Source organism: Vulpes lagopus, chromosome 11 (genome assembly GCF_018345385.1).
Source record: "Vulpes lagopus strain Blue_001 chromosome 11, ASM1834538v1, whole genome shotgun sequence".
NCBI lineage: Eukaryota > Metazoa > Chordata > Mammalia > Carnivora > Canidae > Vulpes > Vulpes lagopus.
Genome location: NC_054834.1, coordinates 14740477 through 14762202, shown reverse-complemented (window position 1 = coordinate 14762202; position 21726 = coordinate 14740477). Strand labels below are relative to the sequence as shown.

The 21726-nt window shown below is 50.1% G+C and overlaps 1 protein-coding gene across 10 annotated transcripts in view; it reads right to left on the bottom strand.

Annotated features, from left to right (window-relative positions):
- Positions 1 to 950: 950 nt before the first annotated feature.
- The window catches only part of ATXN7L1 (ataxin 7 like 1), a 245268-nt gene continuing 224492 nt past the window's right edge, over positions 951 to 21726 (bottom strand). For 6 of the 10 annotated variants that reach the window (XM_041722182.1, XM_041722185.1, XM_041722186.1 and 3 more), the window contains 6 exons: positions 18684 to 18876; positions 15391 to 15512; positions 13667 to 13972; positions 10315 to 11260; positions 7533 to 7607; positions 2259 to 5843 (listed from right to left, as the gene is read on the bottom strand). In XM_041722182.1, coding sequence (XP_041578116.1) covers positions 5802 to 5843; positions 7533 to 7607; positions 10315 to 11260; positions 13667 to 13972; positions 15391 to 15512; positions 18684 to 18876 — 1684 coding nt within the window. In that variant the 3' untranslated portion in view covers positions 2259 to 5801. Of the gene's footprint in view, positions 2148 to 2258; positions 5844 to 7532; positions 7608 to 10314; positions 11261 to 13666; positions 13973 to 15390; positions 15513 to 18683; positions 18877 to 21726 lie in introns of those variants that run through there. The other 4 variants (XR_005982684.1, XM_041722183.1, XM_041722187.1 and 1 more) reach the window with 4 other exon arrangements.

Sequence of the window (21726 nt, the reverse complement as noted above, 5' to 3'; positions counted from 1 at the left end):
GATGCAGGCCTGTATCCTGGGACCCCAAGATCACGCCCTGGGCTGAAGGGAGGTTCTAAACCTCTGAGCCACCCAGGCGTCTCAGGAGAAATAGAATCTTAAGCAAGCTCTATGTTCATGACCCTGAGATCATGACCTGAGCCAAACCCAGGAGCAGAACCCTTAACTGACTGAGCCACTCAGGTGCCCCTCCCTTTATTTTTGTTTTTAATATCTCCTGCTTCTTTAGTTTTTTCCCTCTCCTATTATTCCAGTCTTACCAGCATATGAATCATAATCTTGTCTCTTCTCCCTTGAAAAACAATAAAGAAAAAATAAAAACAAAATCCAAACACTCCCTTGAGCCTTCTAATCTCCTTAAGATTTGCGGACCACATCTGAATTTCCTTCAAACCACTCCAGTCCCTACCACGCTGTCATACCTGCTTTGCTAAGATCACTGTAGCAGACTGAATAGTAACCCCCCAAAAGAAATGTCCACATCCTAATCCCTGGAACCTGGGAGTGTGAACTTATTTGGAAAAAGATGTAATTAAGGATCTGGAGATGAGATCATCCAGGATTTAGGGTGGGCCCTAAGTCCAGTGGGTGATGTCCTTACAGGAGAAAGGCAGGGGAGATCTGAGACATGGAGAGACCTAGGGGATATAAGGCCATATGAAGATGGAGGCAGAGATGGGAGTGATGTGTCTGTAATGCCATGGACTGCTAGCGGTCAACAGAAACTGAAAGAGGCCAAGAAGGATTCTCCTCGAGAGCCTTCAAAGCGAGGGTAGCCCTGCTTGCTTTTGGATATCCAGTCTCCAGAATTCTGGAAGAATAAATTTATGCTGCTTTCAGCCACCACATAGTGGTAATTTGTTATGGCAAATACCCTAGGAAACTAATTGTCATCCATGACCTCCATGCTGCCTAACTCTGAACACCACACCATCTTGATCTTACATTGCGCAGCAGTATTTGACTCAGTTGACTGTTCCTTCCTTGAATCATCTTATAGTCCTGGCTCCCAGGGAACCACTTTCTGTTGGGTTCGCTCTTCTCTTTGTGAATGTTTCATCTTAGGGTTCTTTGCTAGTTTGCTGCTTCCACCTAACCTCTAAATGTCTGTTTTTCTTGCTCTATATTCTCAAGAAATCCCACTCGTGCTCGTGGCTCTAAATTTCTTTTTTTTTTTTTTGTGGCTCTAAATTTCATTCATATACTAACAGTTCCCAAACTGGTGCCTCCAACTTAGGGCCGCTGATGGTTTCAGTCATGAGTATGCCACGGGTATTGGCACAGCAGCTTCAGTGTTCCAGTGATCCCAGTTATGAGCCAACACACGTGCACAAAACAGGACTTCTGGGTTCCACCAAACACCCCTCCTAAAAAACTCATTCCTCCTCTGGTTTCCACATCTGACGAAATGGCAGGCATCGCTACCTAACACAATCTTCTTCCCTATTCTCGGATCCAATTCCTAAGCAAGTCTTGTCAATTTAATATACCTTGATTCCATTTGCTTCTCTTTATCTCTACCGTCATCATCTTGGGAGCACACATTACATCTCACCTGGTCTCTTGAAAGAGCTTCCAAGTGATTCTCCGCCATGCTACGACCCTACTTAAAGTCTTTCAAAGGATTCCCACTGAACTGAGCATGAAATCCAAACTCTGTGAGGCCTTTTGTGACCTTGCCCTGACTTCTGTTCATCTTTCTCCCCCTGCGTTGCCCTCAGTGGATCTTCCTCAGGCTCTAAGAACTTACAGGCTTTTACCTTGGACCAGCTCTGCCTGGGATTCCCTCCCTCCCACTGTGCCTTCAGCCCACTTCCTCAGAGGGGACTCCCAGATAGCACCCCGCCATCACCCGTTTTATGTCGGCTTCTCCTTTTCTTTTCTCACAGAATTCAATTCTCTCCACCACAGCATTTGCTACAATCTGTAATTACACATTTGATCGTGTGTTTATTTATTTACTGTCTTCCCCACTGGGTTGCTTCCAGAGAGCAGCTGGGACTGTGTCTGTTTCTCACCACTGAGCACAGAGCGCCTAGCTCAGGGGCAGCCACGACAGGATGCTCCATAAATATTTGTTGAACGAACTCACTCTCTTCGATCTATCAAATGTGTGTTCTAGCAGGAAGGCTCATCAGGTGGGAACACTTTCACCCAAAAGAAAAAAGAAAGAGCAAAAATTGAAATTTTAGGAAAACCCGAAGACTTTGTTTTACAAACATATAAATTATTTTATTTACAAAGCCATGTTACAAAAAAAAAAAAAAAAAGCAAAAAAAAAAAAAAAAAAAAAAAGTACAATCGCTCACTGGAGAATGTCTCCAGGCCTGGTGCTGAACCATGGCAGTATCAATAGATACATGTTTGTTCTTTCCTTTTAAAACTGTAAGCCATAGAATTTACTATTTACACCTACTTTAGACATTTATTCTGCTTACAATATCACAGGCATGGAATGAATTCTATCCGATAGTGCTAATACGTAAAGGTGCAGAACAAAAAAAAGAAAATACTTAGTGTTACAAAATATGGATCGTAGAAAAGAAACCCACTCCACAAGTGTGGCATTTGTTTAGAATGTTGGGACATGCTTTCTCCAAAATTCTTCTGGAAAAGGTTCTAAAATCGGTAGTAGGAAAGGACAAATGAGCAGGTGCAAATTCTTGTCTGTGCAACAACAGTTATTGAATATACCCCATGACTGACCAGCTACGTAAAACCCACAGAGTTTTGTTAAAGTGCCATGGGCCGACAGCATAACAAAATATAAGGTGTAAATAGAAAATTTCTTTTTTTCCTTTTTTAAAACAAGAGTTCACTGAGAATCAGCAATAATAGAATATGCTGTAGAAACTATTCTCTACAAAGGTTGATCAGCGTTATTTACAATTGGTACATTGATACAAAAGAAGGCATACAAGTTATCCAAGTCGCTTTTTTTTTTTTTTTTTATGGCTGACGGGTCTATGCATTGTGTTATGCTTAACAACCAGAGCTTTCGAGCCTCTATGGCTGGCGACAAGTCACAAGATCTTCAGGCAAATGGGGGGGTGGGTGGGCAGGGGTTTTGTGTGTGTGTGTGTATGTGTGTGTGCAGTCAAGGGGCTGGGGCGGGATGCGCAGAAGTACCCAAAGGATATCACCCTAATAATGCTTTATAGGCTGGTCCAGTTGAACTCCGTTAAAACAAACCCAAAGAAAACCGTTTATTTGCATTCCATTTTTCAAGCTGTGAGTTTTTAACACATCATTATAAAGTAAACCTGTGGTTGATTGTGAAGGAAGAAACACCGTGGGTTTTCCCTTTTTGCTCAGTTTTCCAGAAATGTCCTCACCTTGGTCAGAGCCAGTCTTTCATCAAGTAAGCAGCATTCGGTGGGGAGCCTCTTTATTCCAGCTGCAATTCAAGATGTAGACAGCTAAAATGTTTAAGCCTATTGAATTGCTCCTTTCGTCCCTGTCGAGACATTTTTTCTCAGAAGCAGCCACTTAATCTCTCAACCTTTGTTTTCCCTCTCTGAGTGAGTTTATAAATCAGAGGGTTATTTTGTTGCTGAGATTTTTTTTGTTTTTTTGTTTTTTTTGTTTTTGTTTTTTTACTCCTGCAAGTTTTACAACTTAAAATAAATTATATATAAAAAAAAAACACAACAGACTTCTAAAACCGAACAGGACAAAAATTGTGCAAAAATAACAAAGATATGTACATACTTTTCAGTCTGAAGAAATGTACAATAAAAACATAATTCAAAGAACATTTTAAAAATATAAACATTGCTTAAACTTTCCTACGTTTCATATTGTTTCTGAAACTATTCTGGTCAGTTAGCTCTGTAATATAGTAAAACATAAATTATTACAAAATTAACACTATAAAAATTTACTTTAAGAATATCTTCTAAACTTTTTTTTTCCAAAGGGTCTAACCTGTTTATAATTTCTTAAACATTTTATAAGTCTTAAAATCTGCCTTAACTTTTTTTTTTAAAAAGAAAAAGTAACCATCTTCCCTTCAATTTGTAGTCTCTTTTTCCCAAGACGTAAATAAACCAGCATATAAGTGCACTTTTAACACTGTAGAAATAAAAATGAAATCATCTGAACTAAGGTCCTGGTACCTAATATCAACTCCTGATTTTTAAAAAAATCTTCATTTTATATTAAAAATTTTAGGAATCCTATAAGAAACACGGTCAGTGCAATTCCATTGATACAAATCACTCCATTTGCCTCCCGTCTTCGCAAAATCCAATGTGGTGAAACGTAACAGTAGTCTGATCTTTGGGTTGTGGGGATGGGAAGGAAGAGAGGGAAACTTTAGGGTAGGGATGAGGGTTTGGGCCCAGCTGCAAAACTGGCATTCACTTCGGAATTGGGGATGAAGCAAAACTTCCTAGTATCTCCTGCTATCACATCGTCTGCAAAATTTCATGATTAATAGCACAGGATGCCTATTTCACGTGGTGAATTCCTTTCCCGATTACCGGTCCCTAGCGCAGCTTGTGGTATTGCTATTTCTTCAAAACTCCAGTGTGGACAGTGTTATAGCCGTAGGGCTCTAGCTTCCCTCCGCTCTTCCAAATAGCTCTTCTCCACTCGGGGGAGCTGGGCTTGCTGCACCCCCCGGGGTGACTGCATCTGAGTTGGGGCTTGGGAGAGCCTAGTGCAAGCTCATCTATGAGTGTGTCCGTTGCACGGGACCCTGGGGCCTGGGACCCCGAGGCGGGTGGGCAGTGCTCGGATTTATTCTCACCAGGTGTTTGCTACTCGACCCTCGTGGAAGCTTGCCCCAGATGCTTCCTGCAGCCCCAGCACTGCTCTTTCTCCTCCTGCCTAGCCCCGGAGGGCAGCCTGAGAACTGCCACCGCTGCGGGCACCGTGCCCCCTCCTGAGTGGCTTCCTGGGGTTCCCGTGCCCTTCTCCCTGGGATTTCTCCTTGGGTCCACCTAGCTTTGGCGCGTTTGTCCCTGGCACCCTGGAAGGTTCCGCAGAGCATGGATTCCTAACAAGCTCAGGTCAGCGGTCACCCAGTTGCCTGTCTTTTTGAGGGCTACCTTCCCCTACACATATGCTCTGCTTCTTGCCACCTTCCAGGCCCATCTGGCCTGTCCCCGACCCAGCAGATCCTCTCTGAGCTGCACAGCTGGACAGCGGTATTGGCTCAACGACACGGTCCACTGGCCGCTCCTTCCAGCTTTGCCCAGAGCGTGCAGCTCCTGCAGCGCTGGTGCAGTGCACAGACCTGGGGGAGCCGATCCGGGTAGGGGTTGGGGGGACCCGGGAGCGGCGGGGAGGGGCAAGGGGTGGACGGGTGGGCGAGGTCAAGGGGAGGAGCACTGCGCGTGCTTGAGTTCAAGAGTTTCAGACGATGCCGAGCGGGAGCTGACATTGTGCAACGTTGTGCAACGTCGGCTCTCGGGGCTGGAGCGCAAGGACGGTGCGGTAGCAGCATCGGAAGCTAGAGGGGCGACCCCAAACTTGGAAGAACGTATACACATGGCCAATGAAAGAACCGAAACAAAACACTGGTATTGTTTTCTGTAAATCTGAAATTCACGTTCTTTTGCCTTTTTTTTTTCTTCAAAAACTAAAAACTGGTCAATTGCAAAAAAAAAAATAATAATAATAATAAAATAAAATAAAATAAAAGGAAGAAGAAAGGCCAGAGCCACAGGCACGGCCCGGGAAAGCCTCGCCCCGGCTGCGCACTCCCCTCCCTCCTCCTCCTCCTCCTCCTCCTCCTCCTCCCGCCTGGGCCTCGGGTGGCCAGGCAATGGTTTGGAAGTGGCTTCACAGTCTTGTTATGGAAGAGTCCTTATCCTGCCCGTTCTGTTTGTGGTCTTCTAGGAAAGAAAAGAAAAGCTCGTTTAAAAACCATACACTTGGGATTACCCGCAAGACTTCAAGAGCAGAGCCACCTTGGGCCGAAGGCAGAGGGCAGGTGCCAGATGCCGAGGACTGCATGTGACCTGGCCACACGGATCCTAGCTTGGGGGAAGACACAAGGACAGATACATCCTCTGCACATGCATGGAGGAGATCTCCTCCTGCAGAGAGACCTGGAATAAGTGACCTTTGTGGTTTTTCCCCCCACTATTTTTTTTAAAGATTTATTTATTTATGATAGAGAGAGAGAGAGAGAGAGAGAGAGAGAGGCAGAGACACAGGAGGAGAGAGAAGCAGGCTCCATGCCGGGAGCCCGACGTGGGACCCGATCCCGGGTCTTGAGGATCGTGCCCTGGGCCAAAGGCAGGCGCCAAACTGCTGAGCCACCCAAGGATCCCCTCCCCCACTATTAATTTACCTTTTCCTACCTAACCACATGGAGAATTATCCAGGGAAGTAGAGTGTTGGATTAAGTATAAAGGGTTTGGGTTCAAGTGACTTAGCCTCTTAGTCTGGGCATCTTCAATGTATAACATGAGGATCATCATTTGGCCCTCACGGGGTTGCTAAAGGGTTTCTGTGTACGTAAGGTACTTAAAACGCTCAGCAGAGCACCTGCAGGGAAAAGCCTCAACAAATGGTGTCTATTTTATTATTATTATGTTTGTTAAGGGTGACAATGTAGCCTCCAGGTGCACTCCACAACCTGTGCAGGAGGCCGGTCAGGAACAGAGGCCGGTTACCAGGGCACAGACCCCCCTGCATCCATCCATTCCCTGCCCCCATCACACAGGATGGGGGGGGGGGGGTTCAGGCACGAAAAGGGACTCAAGATGCTGGGGATACAGAAGTTACTTCCCTATGATCTTCAGCCAAACGCCACCCAACATTGGTGGGGAAACCCCAGAGGCCAAAATGCAGACAAACATTGGGATCTGGGATCTATGAAACCCACATCTAAGCTGACACAACACGGCCATGCGTATGCTTTTTCCAGTTACGTAGAACACCCATAATCCCACCCCCCTAGCCTCCCTCAGAGGCGCACACACTCCATTGGAGAAAATCATTTGTACCCTGACTACTCTCACTCTTTGAGTTTGTAAAAACTGCTAAATCTACCCTGGACATTCCCACCATGAAACCACATCTTGAATAAGAGCTGCAACTCACTAGAGGCCTTGAGAAAGGACTGATTGAGCAGTGTCCCGAGCAAGGCCCTCGGGTCAGCACCATTACGTTTCACAGCAACCTTAGGAGGTAAGCGTCACCTTTGCCATTTAACAGATGAAAACACTGGGACTCAGAGAAGTAATGTGCCTAATATCACAAAGCTGCTATTAATACTTGGGGCCAAGGCTTGTGTGTTTGTTATGTGCCAGGCATTTTCTAGAGGCTTTAGGCGAATAAATTAACTTGATCCTCACAAAGCCATGGGAGGTAGGGGCCGTTGTGATCCCCTTGTGGGTGAGGAAACTGAAGCGCAGAGAAGTTAAGTAACTTAGCCAAGGACACACAGCTGTAACCGGAAGGCCCGAGCTCTTAACTGGAGCTGGGGGTGTGAGCCAGGGTCTGCCCCAACGGCCTGGCTCTCTCTGCTGGTGACCCCAGGTACTTCCCACCCCCACCCTACCCCAGTTACTTACCGGTCGGCTGTGTCCTGGGCTGGAGATACTTGAAGGACTGGATTGTGACAAAGCTAGGCTGCTATTTTTCCCGACCTGAAAGACACCAGCGAAGTCCCACTCAGCTACACCGGCCGACCTGCTGCCAAAGATCCCTGGTACCTGGTGCCGCCCTGGGTCCCACGGTGCCATCACCCTCCTCCAGTGGTGGGCCACTCATGTTTCCATCTTAGATGGCAGAGAAGACAAAAACGGCTCCGGAGGCGCCTTGCTCATGCCCCTCCCATCTCAGAGGTGAGGATGAAGGACTCTGGGGAGAGGCCTGGCCCCTCCTGGAGGGCATTTGGTACCTCTGACCTCCCAGACCACTCCCAGACCTAGCTTGTTTCCTGCCCAGTCTTCCTTGGACTGCCTTAGTTGATAAAAGCCTGAATCTTACTCTGCGTCAGTTTTACTGGCCACAGGACACAGCAAACACCTTCAGAAAACCCAGCCAAATGGCTCTGGGCTTCGCCCTTCAAGTGGGAGTGGGGGCTGCAGCCCAGGAGGCCGCACTGGGGGCCTCTCCCCCGTCCTGGGCTCGCGGTGGGCGGGTTCCTCAGGTGAGTACCCTTCCCACAGCAGCTCCTCCTTGGGCCTAGAAAGAGCTCGTCCTCTCTGTGAACTCACCTTTCCATAAAGACGTCTGCCTTATACTCGCAGTCTTGTTTTTTTTTTTTTTTTTTTGTTCAATTTAATCTTTCTGGTAAATTCTGGGCTTACACCTACCAGACACAATTAGATACCCAGATGGCTCCCAAAGCCCACGTTTACCTTGAATTTCTCAACATACGTCATGCTTCTCCCAGTCTCCTAACAGAACCAACCCAGATCGCGGAGGCCTTTCCCCAGCACCTGGACATCACCGGGGTAACCCTGGACAGAGGCTTTTCTAAATGGACTGGTGACAAGCACCCAGTATCACATGCATTAGGGAGCCAATGTGGGCTAGACCCCCGGCGGCTGTTCGAGGCATCAGCTATTTTGAATTCCCTCCTGATAAATAGTCTGGCAGAGGCCTGTATGTTCCTTTCACCGCTGGTTTTGACTAATTCATTGTGTTTGCTGAACACTTCCTATGGTCCTGCTGATCCAAGAACAGACAGGGCCACATTTGCTCAGTACAGAGACATTCCATTAACATGGAGGCATGGAGGTTAAGAGCCCAGACTCCAGAGCCAAACTGCCTGGGTTTAAATCTTGGCGCCACCATCTTCCTTGCTGTGTGTGACTTGGGCACGTTGTTTAACCTTCCTGTGCCTTGATTTATTCATTTGTAAAAAGGGGGGGGGACAATGCTTAACCATTAAACGAATTAATGTATCTCAGGGGCTTGGAACAGAGCCCATCCCATAAGTGTTAGCGGCTAGAACTTTATTTAAAAGGGGTGACACTAGGGTGCACGTGGATGGCTCAGTCGGTAAGCAACTGACTCTTGATCTCAGGGTTGTGAGTTCAAGCCCCAAGTTGGGCTCCATGCTGGTAGAGCCCAAAATTAAAATGGTTAACACTATAGCCTTGTTGCCCAGGGGTGTGGTCCATAAACCAGTGCAGTGCTGCGGTCTGCATTTTAATGGGCCCCCCACCCCCCACCGCAACCTGGGGAATTCTTGTGCACATTCAAGTTTAGGAAGCCCCGGTTCTTCCCTCATCCTGCAGCCTGGAGGTGGCCCCACCAGTGGTGTAATCTCAGAGGAGGGCTCTGTGGGCGATGGCCCCCTCCTCCAAATCCCTGAACTGGGGGGTCCGGATGGTGGCACATGTGCCTCAGCTGCAGACAGGTGTGAGCATCCCGGGCTCCAGAGAGGGGACCTACATCTCCCCTGTCTCACCTTGGCCTCACATTGCAGCTCCCCTGGCCTTTGGGAGCCAAATGTGCTGTTTCCCACGAGCTTACTTGTGATTTGTGAATCCCCCTCCAGATGTTCTCTTCATGAGGTTTTAATAAGCCTCATATAAAGATGACATAAAGCATTAAAACATCTCTTTAACAACTGCCTCTCATCTCTCCAAGATCCTCATCCCCAGACAGGGCTGGGCTTAGGGTCCGGCCCACTTAATGTCCCGGGTGGCCGGCTGCCCAGGTGGGGCTCAGGCTCTGGGGTAGGCCTGCGGGGACCACCCTCCCACCACCTCCGCCCTCTCCTGGGTGCCAAGGGGTGAGGGTGCATCTGGAGGGGGTAAGGCCTCTCCTAACTAGCTCCCCGCCTGCAAGCAAAGACCAGACTTCAGGACGGCTGAGCTTGGGCTCTTCTGCCCCGTCTTCCCAGCCTTCCTCACCGTACACCCCCCTCCGTGCACAGTGGCGTGGGACGCTTGTGCGCCAGGTGGCGTGAGGCGCAGTTTCACTGTAGGAGGGGTGGGCCCGGGGCTGCCTGGAAGGGCGGGAACAGTCAGTCACCCGGGAGGCACAGCAGGTGGCTCCCGGCCGTCACCCCCAAACCTGCCCAGGCCTTGGGCTCTTGCTAAGGGGGGTTCCCAGAGAGCAGACTGGATGAAATCCTCCGAACTCAGGAGACAGGAGAGTCAGAAGAGGAGGGGCGGGTCAGAAGCGCCCCGTGCCTCAGTTTCCTCATCTGTAGGGCGGTGGTAACAGAGGCACCAGCCGCACCGGCCTGCGGGGCTTAAACGAAGCGCTACTTGCATGGTGCTTAGAAGGGCCTTCGCCGCAGTGTCGTTCCCTAACCCGACCTCCGCACGGGGTCTGTCGCCGGCCCGGGGTTCCTGGCTAAGCCCCCCGAGCCCGGGAGGGCGGGTCCCTTACCTGCCGAGAGGAGGTGCTGTTAGCGGGATCGGGCACCGGAGCGAGAAGGCTGGGCGGGTTCTTTTTGTGAACGCTATTCATACCAGGCATTTTAGTGATTTTACAGGCTTTGCTACTAGAACTCGAGTTCTTACGCTTTTTTCCTTCTGATTTGTCAAAAGAGAGGGGCAGCGAAGAGACGGCATTGTGTGAGGCCAGAGAGAGGTCCCCTGCAAGGGAGGGCACAGAGAGGGGACAGGAGTCACTGCTGCCGCCCACCGAGCCCACGTGTCTCACTATGTCCGCGGGGCCGCCGGGCAGCGAGGTCCGTCCTGAGGGCTCCAGTTTGGCACTGAGGGGGCTCACCCCATTGTTTGAGTTGTGCACAGACAGACTGTTATAGGGGGGGGCCGCCTGATAGGAGTTCAAAGCTGAACTGGCATTCAAGACACAGTTCTTTTTGTGGGGCCCTGATAATGGAGACGAGAGGGATGTCTGCAAGGTTAATGAGGAGGAGGAGGAGGAGGAGGAAGTCGAAGGCTGCGGCTTCCTCTTTTTGTTACTTGGAGACTCGTCGCTACGGGCAGACAGGTCTTTGACTTTTGAGGATTTGCTGGTTTTGGTTTTGGATGGCTTGTGGGATGGGGAAGGGGTGACAGCTGGTATCGGGGACACGGCGGATGGGGCCTTGAAGGTTGAGTCCATGATGCTGAGGGTTGCGGCCACATGGGGGAAAGCTGTGGTGTGTGACATGAGGGCGCTCGGGTCCGGCGACGCCACAAAAGCTGCGTTTGAGAGCATGGCTGATGTCATTATGTAAGAAGAGGTGAGTCTCGAGCTGATGGGAGCTGAAGGAAGATACACAGCACTGGGGTTGTTGAAAGGCTGTGAAACGGATGCTGGAACGGGGGTGGTGATGTGGGCTGCTGGCGAGGGCATGGGGCTATCTGCCGCAGGAGGGATCTTCCTAAACATGAGAGAAGAGTGAGAGAGAAACCGTGAGAAACAGGCTTGGCAGCGCTCCGGAGGCTCGACTGCGTGTGAGCGGCAGGGCTCCAGAGGAACCCCGGTCGGACCACACGATGGAAGATGAAGCCTTGAGGGATGGCGGACTCTGAATTATGGCCCTTCCCTGGTGCCCCCCATTGCAACATCCAGCAACCTAGTCTTCGTCACTTTCAGGCTCTCACATCCTTGTCTCCACGCTTGGCTACTGGACAATGGCTGATCTGGGTTCATGAATAAAGGCGAATGTTATTTAGAACATAAATTTCCCCGACACTGTTCTCTCTCTCTCTCTCTCCCCCTCCCCTCTTTTTTTGGTAATGATGACGGTGGTTTTTAATGAGAAGTAGTCATTTCACAGGTAGGTCCTGGCTTGAAGTAAGAAGTGTGAGGACAGGGCGTTGCGGCCTGCACCTGGGCCCCCCCAGGCCTCCTGTCCTCTGCTCCCCCACTCCACCCGCCCCACTCACAGGCCAGCGCCCTCTTGCTGTGCTGTCTGCGGCCTCCGCTTTACTCTGCAGAGAGGCAAGTCCACGTGAGATCGGGGCTGCTGGCTCTGATTTACTCTTATCCTCCTCCCCCAACCTCAGCTCTCTCTCTCTGAGGAGCTACGATGGGGGTGTGGCTGCCCTTTCATGGGTCTTCCCTCCCTGGATCCAGACCAGGGGATCAGCCATTTCCAGTTGGTTCTGAAGACAGATGCAGGATATGGACACAGGAGAATACACGGTCTGGGAGCGGGGCTAGGGGTATGTGGGGAGCTGGGGGTGTGTGTGTGTATCTTCCAAGAGGTTGGGAGTGCCTGGGAGCAAACTCCCTGCCTGTGGAGCCAAGGTCAGCACCAGGTGCGGGTCACTCCTGGGGCCTTCTTTTGGACTCCCACCTGCATGCAAGGCTCTGGCTCCATGTTGCTGCTACTCCGGGAACCGGGGGGAAACACAGGGGCCTTGGGGGCACTATTTGTTCCTGATTTTTTTTTTTCAGGAAAGGATACTGACCTCAGGAGCCAGGTGAATATTTTCAAACGGGAGCTTTCCTATCTTTCCCCTTGCTCCCCCTCCCCGGCTTCCCTGGAAATCTCTTTCAGTGTAGCTGAGCACCCCCAGTGAGTCAGGAACTAGCTCTCTTTCTTGGAAAGTGGCACTTGAAGGTGGGCAGGCTTGGGACAGAGACCCGGCCTCTGGCAATTCCTTGTCTCCCTGGAGGCCACCCTCTCAGCTGTAGCAACAGGACCAGGTGCCCCCGGTCTCCAGAAAGAGGCCTCACTGAGAAGGAAATTCCTCTCCTAGCGCTGCCCTGAGGACTCGGTGTTCTGCCTGCAATTTGGTGGAGCTGAGGGCTTCAGACTTTAGGGTGGACTCCAGAGGAATCCTTGGGTACAGAAGCACAGGATCCTTGAAAACAGCAGATCAAACAGATCAAATATAAGAGGAAAAATGCTGCCAAATCCACTGTGGCCATGATGGCGTTGGAAAATCTACTTTTTCGGAAGCCTAGGGAACGTCAAAGGTCCTGCCCGCACTCAACCAAGGGCTCCTTAGTACTTGTTGCAATGAACCAACGAGTGAACGAATGGATGGATGGATGGGTGGGTGGATGGGTGAGCGGGTGAATTCTCAGCAGCAACATAACTATGCATGCGGGGCAAGCACTCCCGGGAGCTCCCACCGGGGAGGTCTGGACACGCCCTTACACTGTCTGCACCGCACAGCCCGGCCTGACACTGTGGGCAGATCTCTGGGGCCCGCGGCATTCGCCCCTCTCCCTGCCGCCCCTGGTGCCGCAGGTGGCCTGCTCTGGCCTCCCCTGACTCTGGTTTCTGAGTGGCTGAAATACGGATGGAAGCACCTGCTGGAAGCACCTGCGGGCAGAGGTCTGGCAGTTACTTGTCATCAGTGCCAATTACAGCAGCGCGGTGGCTCCTTTAGAGAGGGCCCCCCTCGAGGGCCTTAACTGGGAGGGCTCCGGCTGCCCCGACTGGACCCCCCCCCCAAGCAGTGCAAGTCTGCGCCTCTGCTGGGTGGACAGGTCCTGCCTTCCCTGGCGGACTCTCGGGCCTGGGCTGGATGCTACGCCTTCCTCTACTGTCTGTCCCTTTGCTCCTGCTCCGTGCTAACCCAGAGCGGGCGAGAGGCGGAGGGGGGCTCGGGCCGCTCGGTGTCCCCGGAAGCCCCTGCCCCCCGCGCTGCACCGGGGACACGTTTACGTGGGTGCAGCTCGGCAGTGGTTTCAGCCCCGAGGGCTGTGCCCTGGCTTCGCCCCTGCACGCTGGCCTAGGGAAGTCCCGAACAACAGCCCGCGGATGGGAATAAATTACTGACAGTGCCCAGCCTCCCCTGCCAGCTGGCATGGAGATCCAGATGCTGACCTGGCTGCAAGAGAATACTGTGTTGGCGTCTCTTGATGCAGAGTTAAATGCTTGTTAAAGAAAAAAGAGTCTTGGCCGTTCCTTTTCTTCCTAATGTCTTCCACGCCCCCATCGGCTGCCATCCCTCCAGGTTCGGGCCCGTCGGGGCCTGGGGTTTGGGCAGCGAGGCTGAGAGGGCAGCGGGGCGCTACGCTCTCCAGAGTTGACACCCAGGCAGCCCCAATGTTGCTCAGTGACAGCAGATTGGTTAGGCAAGTCCTGAAAAGGGGGGAGGGACCTGACGCCCTGGGGCTCGGGTTTCTGTGCCTGAGGAGGAAAGGAATATGGAGCTTGAGCCGACAGGACACCAGGTAGCGAAATACAGATCAACACATTCCTTCCACGTGTCCGGGTTTACACCTTGCGCCACGCAGGAGAGCAAAGGGCTGCGAGGACCCCGGGGCTGGCTGCCAGCGTGGGGAGCAAGCGCACCAGGTTCAGTCACCGAACCACCAGGAATGCGGCCCCCCCCCGCGTGCAGCGCCCGATTGTGGCGGCGGGGATCGGACACGGGCACACGACCGAGGGCGCCCTTCTGACACACTGAGCTGTCGCTTCAGTGAGAAGAAACGATAAGCTTCTCTTGTGGCCCTTTCCTGCCCCGTGGTGAAGTGTCAGCGTGCGGCCCCCGTGGGGCTTGCTCCTGCTAAGTTCGGGGCCGGAGGCTCTCTGGGCATCGCAGGGATAAGGGCCTGGGGTTCCACGGTGGCTGGGAGGGGGGCCCGCTGTGGACTCTGTCCCCGTGTACGCCCACGGCAGCCTCTCATCCTCAGGAATGCCCTCCCGCCTTCCCGGGCTGCCCTGGGTGGGGTGAGGGGGCTTCCTCAGCCGGCCGGGCCCTGACCCGAGGGGTCCACGACTCTAATGGATTCTGATGTCCTTAAAAGCTCACCTTTGTGGGAGTGGGTGGGTGGGTGGGGGGAGTGCCAGCAGGGCTGGCCGAGCGTTACTGAGTGGCCAGCACGCAAGGCCCCGTGGCTGTGGTCGGAGAGGGGTCTAGCTGGGTGCTCTTTCACCAGGGCATCCGCCTAAGTCAGGAAGCTTTCTTCCCTTTTTACGAATCTCCTACTAGGATGTGAGTACACTGGGAGGTGCTGGGGGAGAAAGGGGGGGTCAGAGGAATGGAACGTAAGCTGGAGTTGAGGGTGGAGAGAGGTACAGGGAGAGGGCAGGAGAGAGCTCTAGTGAGGTGGGAAGGGCCAAAGACAAGCTTAACCAACTTTAAACAGCACTCAGGATCCGCCCTGTTGGCCGCTGTACACAGTTTTTCACAGGACACTGCACCATTAGAAATGGGTCCATGACCCATTCGTGAAATGTCTACTATCGACACTGTAGCATTAACATCACAAACAGAGGCATATTCTTAGGATCCTTAGGTGTTCTTAGTCATAGCAAAAAGGCCCTTTAATACTCTTACATAAACAAGATCTTATCTAATGCCTTTTTCACTTAGTTTAGAAGATTACCAACACAAACATGATCTCCAAAGACGACAAGGCACACGTTGTACGTGTGTCTGAGAGCCATTAAGAAGAGCTGGCATTTCAGAATTAACCACGGATCCTGATTTCCGAGTCATTTTGTTCTATGAGAAGCCAACTACCACGTTCATCCAGAAAGCTAGGGCGCAGACAGTCGTGGGGCAGCTCTGAGCAAATATTGCACAAAAATGGCTCACTTACTTCCACATCTGTGAATTCAAGTGTTTTTCTACCATGGAGTTTAGTGCGAATCGAAAACGATCCCATCTTCTATCAAACACATAGTACCCGCGTCCCATGAGGCGACTCCCGAATGAGCAAAACTGTGAGGGAAAAGACATTTTAATTTTGATTACAGGTTAATAAGCTAATATAAACCATGCAGAGAAAAATAACATTTGCACAAAAACACACAGGGGTACAATTTTACTCAAAATAAAGAAGCAAATAGTGCTGAAGCCAAAAATATTTCTGTGGCGCTTTCGTCTGCGCTCTGGATTCTCTGCGGAACCTCGTGTGAGGACTCAACAGTAGTGACATTCAATTTTCCGTGGCACCAAGGGCTACGTTCTCTACACCCGGGATCGAGCCAGTATTTTTGGTTCAAAACAAACAAACAAACCAAGACAAGCCAACGACAACCAGCAGGCAGCATGATTTTTCGGCTCGGCCGGCTTATGGTGTATCATCCATCTTCTCCGGGGACTCACGGTCCCCTGCTTGTCATTACAGTAAGGGACACTGCTTGTCCCGGTGCAGTCCTCAACTGGCCAGAGCTTTCCTGTTCATTGTCACCAGGGCCACTTGACTTCCAAGGAGGCTATGCACTCCTTCCTTCCCCAGTCCTGACCTCATGCCCACCTCTCTTGTAGGCTGCCCTGCGACACGTCACTGCCACCATGCTTCCATTCATGCTGTTCCCTCCAGTTGCCCTCTCCTTCCCCCTTCTCTTGAAGTCCCAATTCTCTGCTCCCTGAGCGCCCTCGTCAAGATTCTCATTTCCACTGGCCCTTATCTTAGCAACCTCGTCCCTCGGAGCTCCCTCTGCACACCTCTCGCATGCTGTGTTACATTTCACCTTGAAATCACTACATGGCTCTTTTATGTTCTATATAAATAACGTCTATGTGCCTCACTTGATTATAAATGTATAAAGCCTGGAAACCTCGTCCTCTTCTCCCTCCTCAGTATGAGGACGGTAGGGATTTGGGCTAATGAATGGATTGGAGAGACAAGGTCCTACAAAATGTTTAAAGCAAATCATCGCATTTAAAACATATGGCTGATGGGGGATCCCTGGGTGGCTCAGCTTTAGGGCCTGCCTCTGGCCCAGGGTGTGATCCTAGAGTCCGGGGATTGAGTCCCACATCAGGCTCCCTACATGGAGCCTGCTTCTCCCTCTGCCTGTGTCTCTGCCATTCTCTCTCTCTGTCTCTCATGAATAAATTATAAATTCTTTAAAAAATAAAAAAATAAAAAAATAAAACATATGGCTGAAATATGAGCAGTATGATGTTTAATGGACATCACTGGATTATGATGTTAGGGCAACCAGAAGGCCAGCAGACAGAAATGCAAGAGGCGACCTCCGAGAAGGTGACATTTGGCTGGTCGAGAGCTTGGGCGAGTCTGCATAAGACTCTATAATACAGCTTCTCCCCCCTTCCCCCAGACCTCCCAGCGGCTCCCTGGCCTCCATCCCAGACACAGCGCTGGGTTTGGCGCTCTTTCCACAAACGCTTCCTGGAACCAGCCTTTGGAACACTTCTTAGGGAGGAAATGCAAGACCTTTCCTTTGTTTTGTTTTTGCTTATGTTTGGGGGGCTTTGCATTAAAATTCTGTCTCCCATCAAATCTGGTACCCTTGATGAAAAACTCTTTTCCTGCACTTTCATATCAAGCGCTTATGGATGGAGCAGGAAAATATATAAAGGGGATTCTCCAATGTGAAAGCTGGTCCCCAGCAGCCTGTGGGAGCTGTTTCAGGTCTAGACATCTTTTCTTCCTTCATCCCTGTTGCTAAAGACACCCTGAATGACCGTTCATTACAAAAAATGATTTACTGTATCAATTGACCATGAGAAAAAGGACAGAGCAAAGAAACAATCCATGGGCTTTCCATTTAAATCAGCAAACATTAAGGGCATACAAATCTGCCATGCCCAGGGTTGAGCTAATCCACTGTAGCCTGGCAGCTTGTCATTTGAACAAATATCCCATGCTCTGGAGTCTGGCCTTCTGGTAGAGTCCAATTTCTCTTTTAGACTTGGAACCTGGGAGCTCCCTATTGTCCCTGCTACCTAGGTCTCCAATTCAATACAGATGCAAGGTCACATGCCTAAGAGGCTCCTGCTCCTGTTCTCTGTTGCACACGGTGCCTTCAATAGAGCTGTAGATCTTCGTGGCACCGGCCACCGAGGCAGACCTCACGGGTTGCCAGTCACATCAGCCGTCATCCCGCCCATACTTCTCGTCACCTTTTCCTGGCTAACGGCGCTGCAGTTCTGTGCTCTACACCCAGTGTGGGGCTTGAACTCACAACCCCGAGCTCAAGAGTCACACGCTCCACCGACGGAGCCAGCCAGGCGCCCCTGGTGCGCATTGATGATACCTACACAGCCCATGACAGCCATGGGGCAGTCAACAGTAACCTTGCAGGGCTCAAGCCGGGACCACAGCAAACCGGCCGTGGGGTCCCACATTCCAGGCCCCCCTGAATTCAACTCCGCGATGGTGGCATCAGGCAGTCAGCCCCTTCTTAAGTGCTTGTAGGGAAAACATAAACAAGCCTTCAGCTCATGCCTCCTTAGATTTCCCACTTCGATTTCAGTGACCTTCTGAGCTGTCAAAAGTGGACTCTTTCAAGGAATTGGGAAGGAATTGTACCTTTTTGTTAATCAGCAATCATGCTGATGTGAAATACTTCCTCCTCTCCGCTCTTCAACAGGCGCGCGCGCACACACACACACACACACACACACACACACACACTCTCTCTCTCTCTCTCTCTCAGTTCTGGGACCATATGGTCACACTTACTAATAACAGTAAAACTCAGAATCAACAGGGGAGAAAAGCAGCTCGGGCTGGCACCTGGCACACCACTAGGACAGGCGGTCTCCAAGGCAGGTGAGCTAGATGCATTCTGGAATCAGAGGCTCCGTATTTAGACGGGCGAGGCCGCAAGGGCAGCTCCCCAGGGCACGTATATAAATACCACTTCTCAGGCGTGCTCGCTTCAAGGTGGACCACGGGTACTCAGGTGCTTAAAGGCTTACAGCCAGTAGGGAGCCCTGCCCTTTCCTTCCGTGATTTTCAGGGGTGATTCGAAGGTAATCATTCAACCTCGGGGTGAAGCTTTCTAGAGAACACCGTTCTGTTCTGGCAGCCTCTCCCAGGAAAGCGTGCTGCCCCACGCGATCACTAAGTGCCACTAAGTGCCGCAGAGCGCTGAGGGAGGGGAGGGACGCACGGGTGGACACACGGTGGCCTACCGCAAGAGGTCTGGGGTGGTGGGTAGAGAAATGACAGTCTAACTTCTCGGGTTCGTCAGCACCGTCCATCTCCCCTTCATCACTCGACAGTCGGCTGGTGAGGTCACCTCCAGCTGGGGGCAGGGGAGGTTCCGGGGTGTAGCCACTGTGGTTTGAAGATGTGCTGCTGCTGATGCTATTTGCAGATGATGGTCTAAGGGCAAGAGAGAACGGACAGAGTGAACTTTCTGTCTGAGGGAGGAAGACCCAAGCTGTTTAAGGGAGCTCGGCAGGGGGGCCGAGTCGCTTTCTCTATACACCAAGGAAGGCAGGGCAGTGGCCTATGTATGGCAGGGAAGGATTCAGGCTGAGATCAGGCCCTGCCCTGCTTAAGTCCAGGCACCAGGGAAAACTTCAACAGTGTAAGTGGAATTTAAGATACAGCAATAGAGAATTAGCTTGAAACCAGTCTTCTGATGAATTCAGTTATCTATCTGCATGTAAGTAATTTGTACTCGCCAGCTAGTTGCTTCTTTCTGAAAGTGGGATCTGACAAGATCAGCCAAGTAAACAACTTCAAAACAGTTACCAAAATATCAGTCATGATGGAAGATGCCCTACATTTGTTTTCTGGCAATTAGAGCTTTATGAGGCTGTTATCGCATTGGTATGAAAAAAAGGTTTTGTCCCAGTGATGGGGCACCAGTCTCTTACTCCACAGCCAAATCTCTTTTTCCCTTTTTCCTTTTTTTTTTTTTTTTAAAGTAAGCTCTACACCCAACGTGGGGCTTGAACTCCCGACCCTGAGAACAAGAGTTGCATGCTTCACTGACCGAGCCAGCCTGGTGCCTCCAGATGTGACCAAGCCAGCCAGGCACCCCACCCCCTGATGTGTTTCTTTCTTTCTTTTCTTTTCTTTTTCAAGATTTTATTTGAGAGAGTGCAGAGTGAGAGAGAGAGAGAGAGAGAAAGAGAGAGAGAGAGAGAATGCAGGAGTAAGGGGAGGGGCAGAGGGAGAGGGAGAAGCAGACTTCCCACTGAGCAGGGAGCCCAATGCAGGGCTTGATCACAGGACCTTGGAACCATGACCTGGGCCAAAGGCAGACGCTTAACCGACTGAGCCACCCAGGTGTTCCAGATGTGTTTCTTAATGCCAAGCCCCATATGTAGTTTAATTGTACCTTCTGAGGATGAATGTTTCCACTTAACTTTTGATAAGCCACTAGAACCAGAGGCTGGCATGGTTGGTGCTGAAGAATTACATTTCTCAATGAAAGAGTGAAGGAGTTCCTTGTGTATAAACAGTCCAGGAGATCTCACCTTGATGAAGGCTAAGCTTACAGAAAAGCAATGTCACAGTAAGAAGCACCACATGCTTCATGAGCCGCAAAAAACCAAACACATCAGCAAAAGAATTAGAAGAGGAATAGTCAAAGTTAGTGAGCAGTTGTTTTTCCTGCTTCTCCACTTTCATCAGGTGATTGACCGGGGAGAAATATAGGGAGAAAAAGAAGTTCAGGAGAAAAAAAAAAAAAGATCCTTAAAAAACAAAACAAAACAGTTTTCTGCATGCTGCTTTGAACTGTCTCTTCAAGGAGCATGAAGCAGCACTGTTGATTTTCTCTCTTCTCCCTTGTTTTCACTCTCAGTTCTTTCCAGGTGTCATCTAGCTGAGTTCAAATCAGATCCACAGTCATTTATTTTATTTTATTTTATTTATTTATTTATTTTAAAAATTTTATTTATATATTTCAGAGAGAGAGAGAGAGAGAGACAGCGTGCACCAAAGCATGAGCAAGGGGAGTGGCAGAGGAAGAAGACTCTCCGCTGAGCAGGGAGCCTGACACGGGGCTCGAGTCCAGGACCCTGAGATCATGGCCTGAGCCGAAGGCAGACGCTTAACCAACTGAGCCACCCAGGTGCCCCAGCACAGACATTTAAAAGCAAAGCCACAGGGCAGCCCAGGTGGCTCAGCGGTTTAGCGCCGCCTTCAGCCCAGGGCGTGATCCTGGAGACCGGGATCAAGTCCCATGTCAGGCTCCCTGCATGGAGCCTGCTTCTCCCTCTGCCTGTGTCTTTGCCTCTCCTTCTCTCTCTCTGTGTGTTTCTCTCATGAATAAATAAATAAAATCTTTAAAAAAAATAAAAGCAAAGCCACAAAGGTGGAAACAACCCAAATGTCCATCAATAAATAGACGAATGGATAAAACATAATATGGTATATCCATACAATGGAATATTAGTTAAGTCTTAAAAAGAAAGGAAATCTGGACACACACTATAACACACAGATGAACCTTGAGGACAAGATACCCAGTGAAAGAAGCCAGTCACAAAGGAGAAATATTGTATGAATTCCACTTATGTGAGGTGCCCAGAGTAATCATATAGAGACCGAAAGTAGAATGGTGGTTACCAGGTATTGGGGATGGGGAATGGGATGTTAGTGTTTAATGGGTGCAGCATTTCAGTAGGAGATGATAGAAAGTTCTGGGGATGGATGGGATCTGGTCGCGCCACAATGTGAATGTACTTATGCCACGCATCAGTACACTTAGAAATGATTAAAATGGTAAATTTTACATTATGTATATTTTGCCACAAAAAAAAAAAACACCCCTGCAAACCAAAAACAAGGCCACAGGTAGTTTTTCAGTGTTACTACGAGAACTGTTGGTGTGACAATTTGTTATTGGCTATCACCTTCCTATATTTATGAAAACGAAGAGGCCATTCATTCTGTATGTTCAAAGTGCATAGTCCAGAAAACACATCACCGCAGGTACATTCCCGATACCTTCTCTCCTGTATCAGAAGGGGCAACATCATCGCCTACTTACAGCTGAATACCCAAACAGTGAAACAATTTTCATAATGCTGAAACATATAAAGAAAGAAAATGACATCCATAATCCTGCCACTCAAGATCAAGTGCTATTACCATTTTGATTTATATCCTTCCAGATTTCTCTACTGTGCATACACGGGCACATGCAGTTTTAAGCAAGAACTGGATCACACTGTACATACTATTTTGAGACCTGCTTATTTTTTTAAGCCTAGT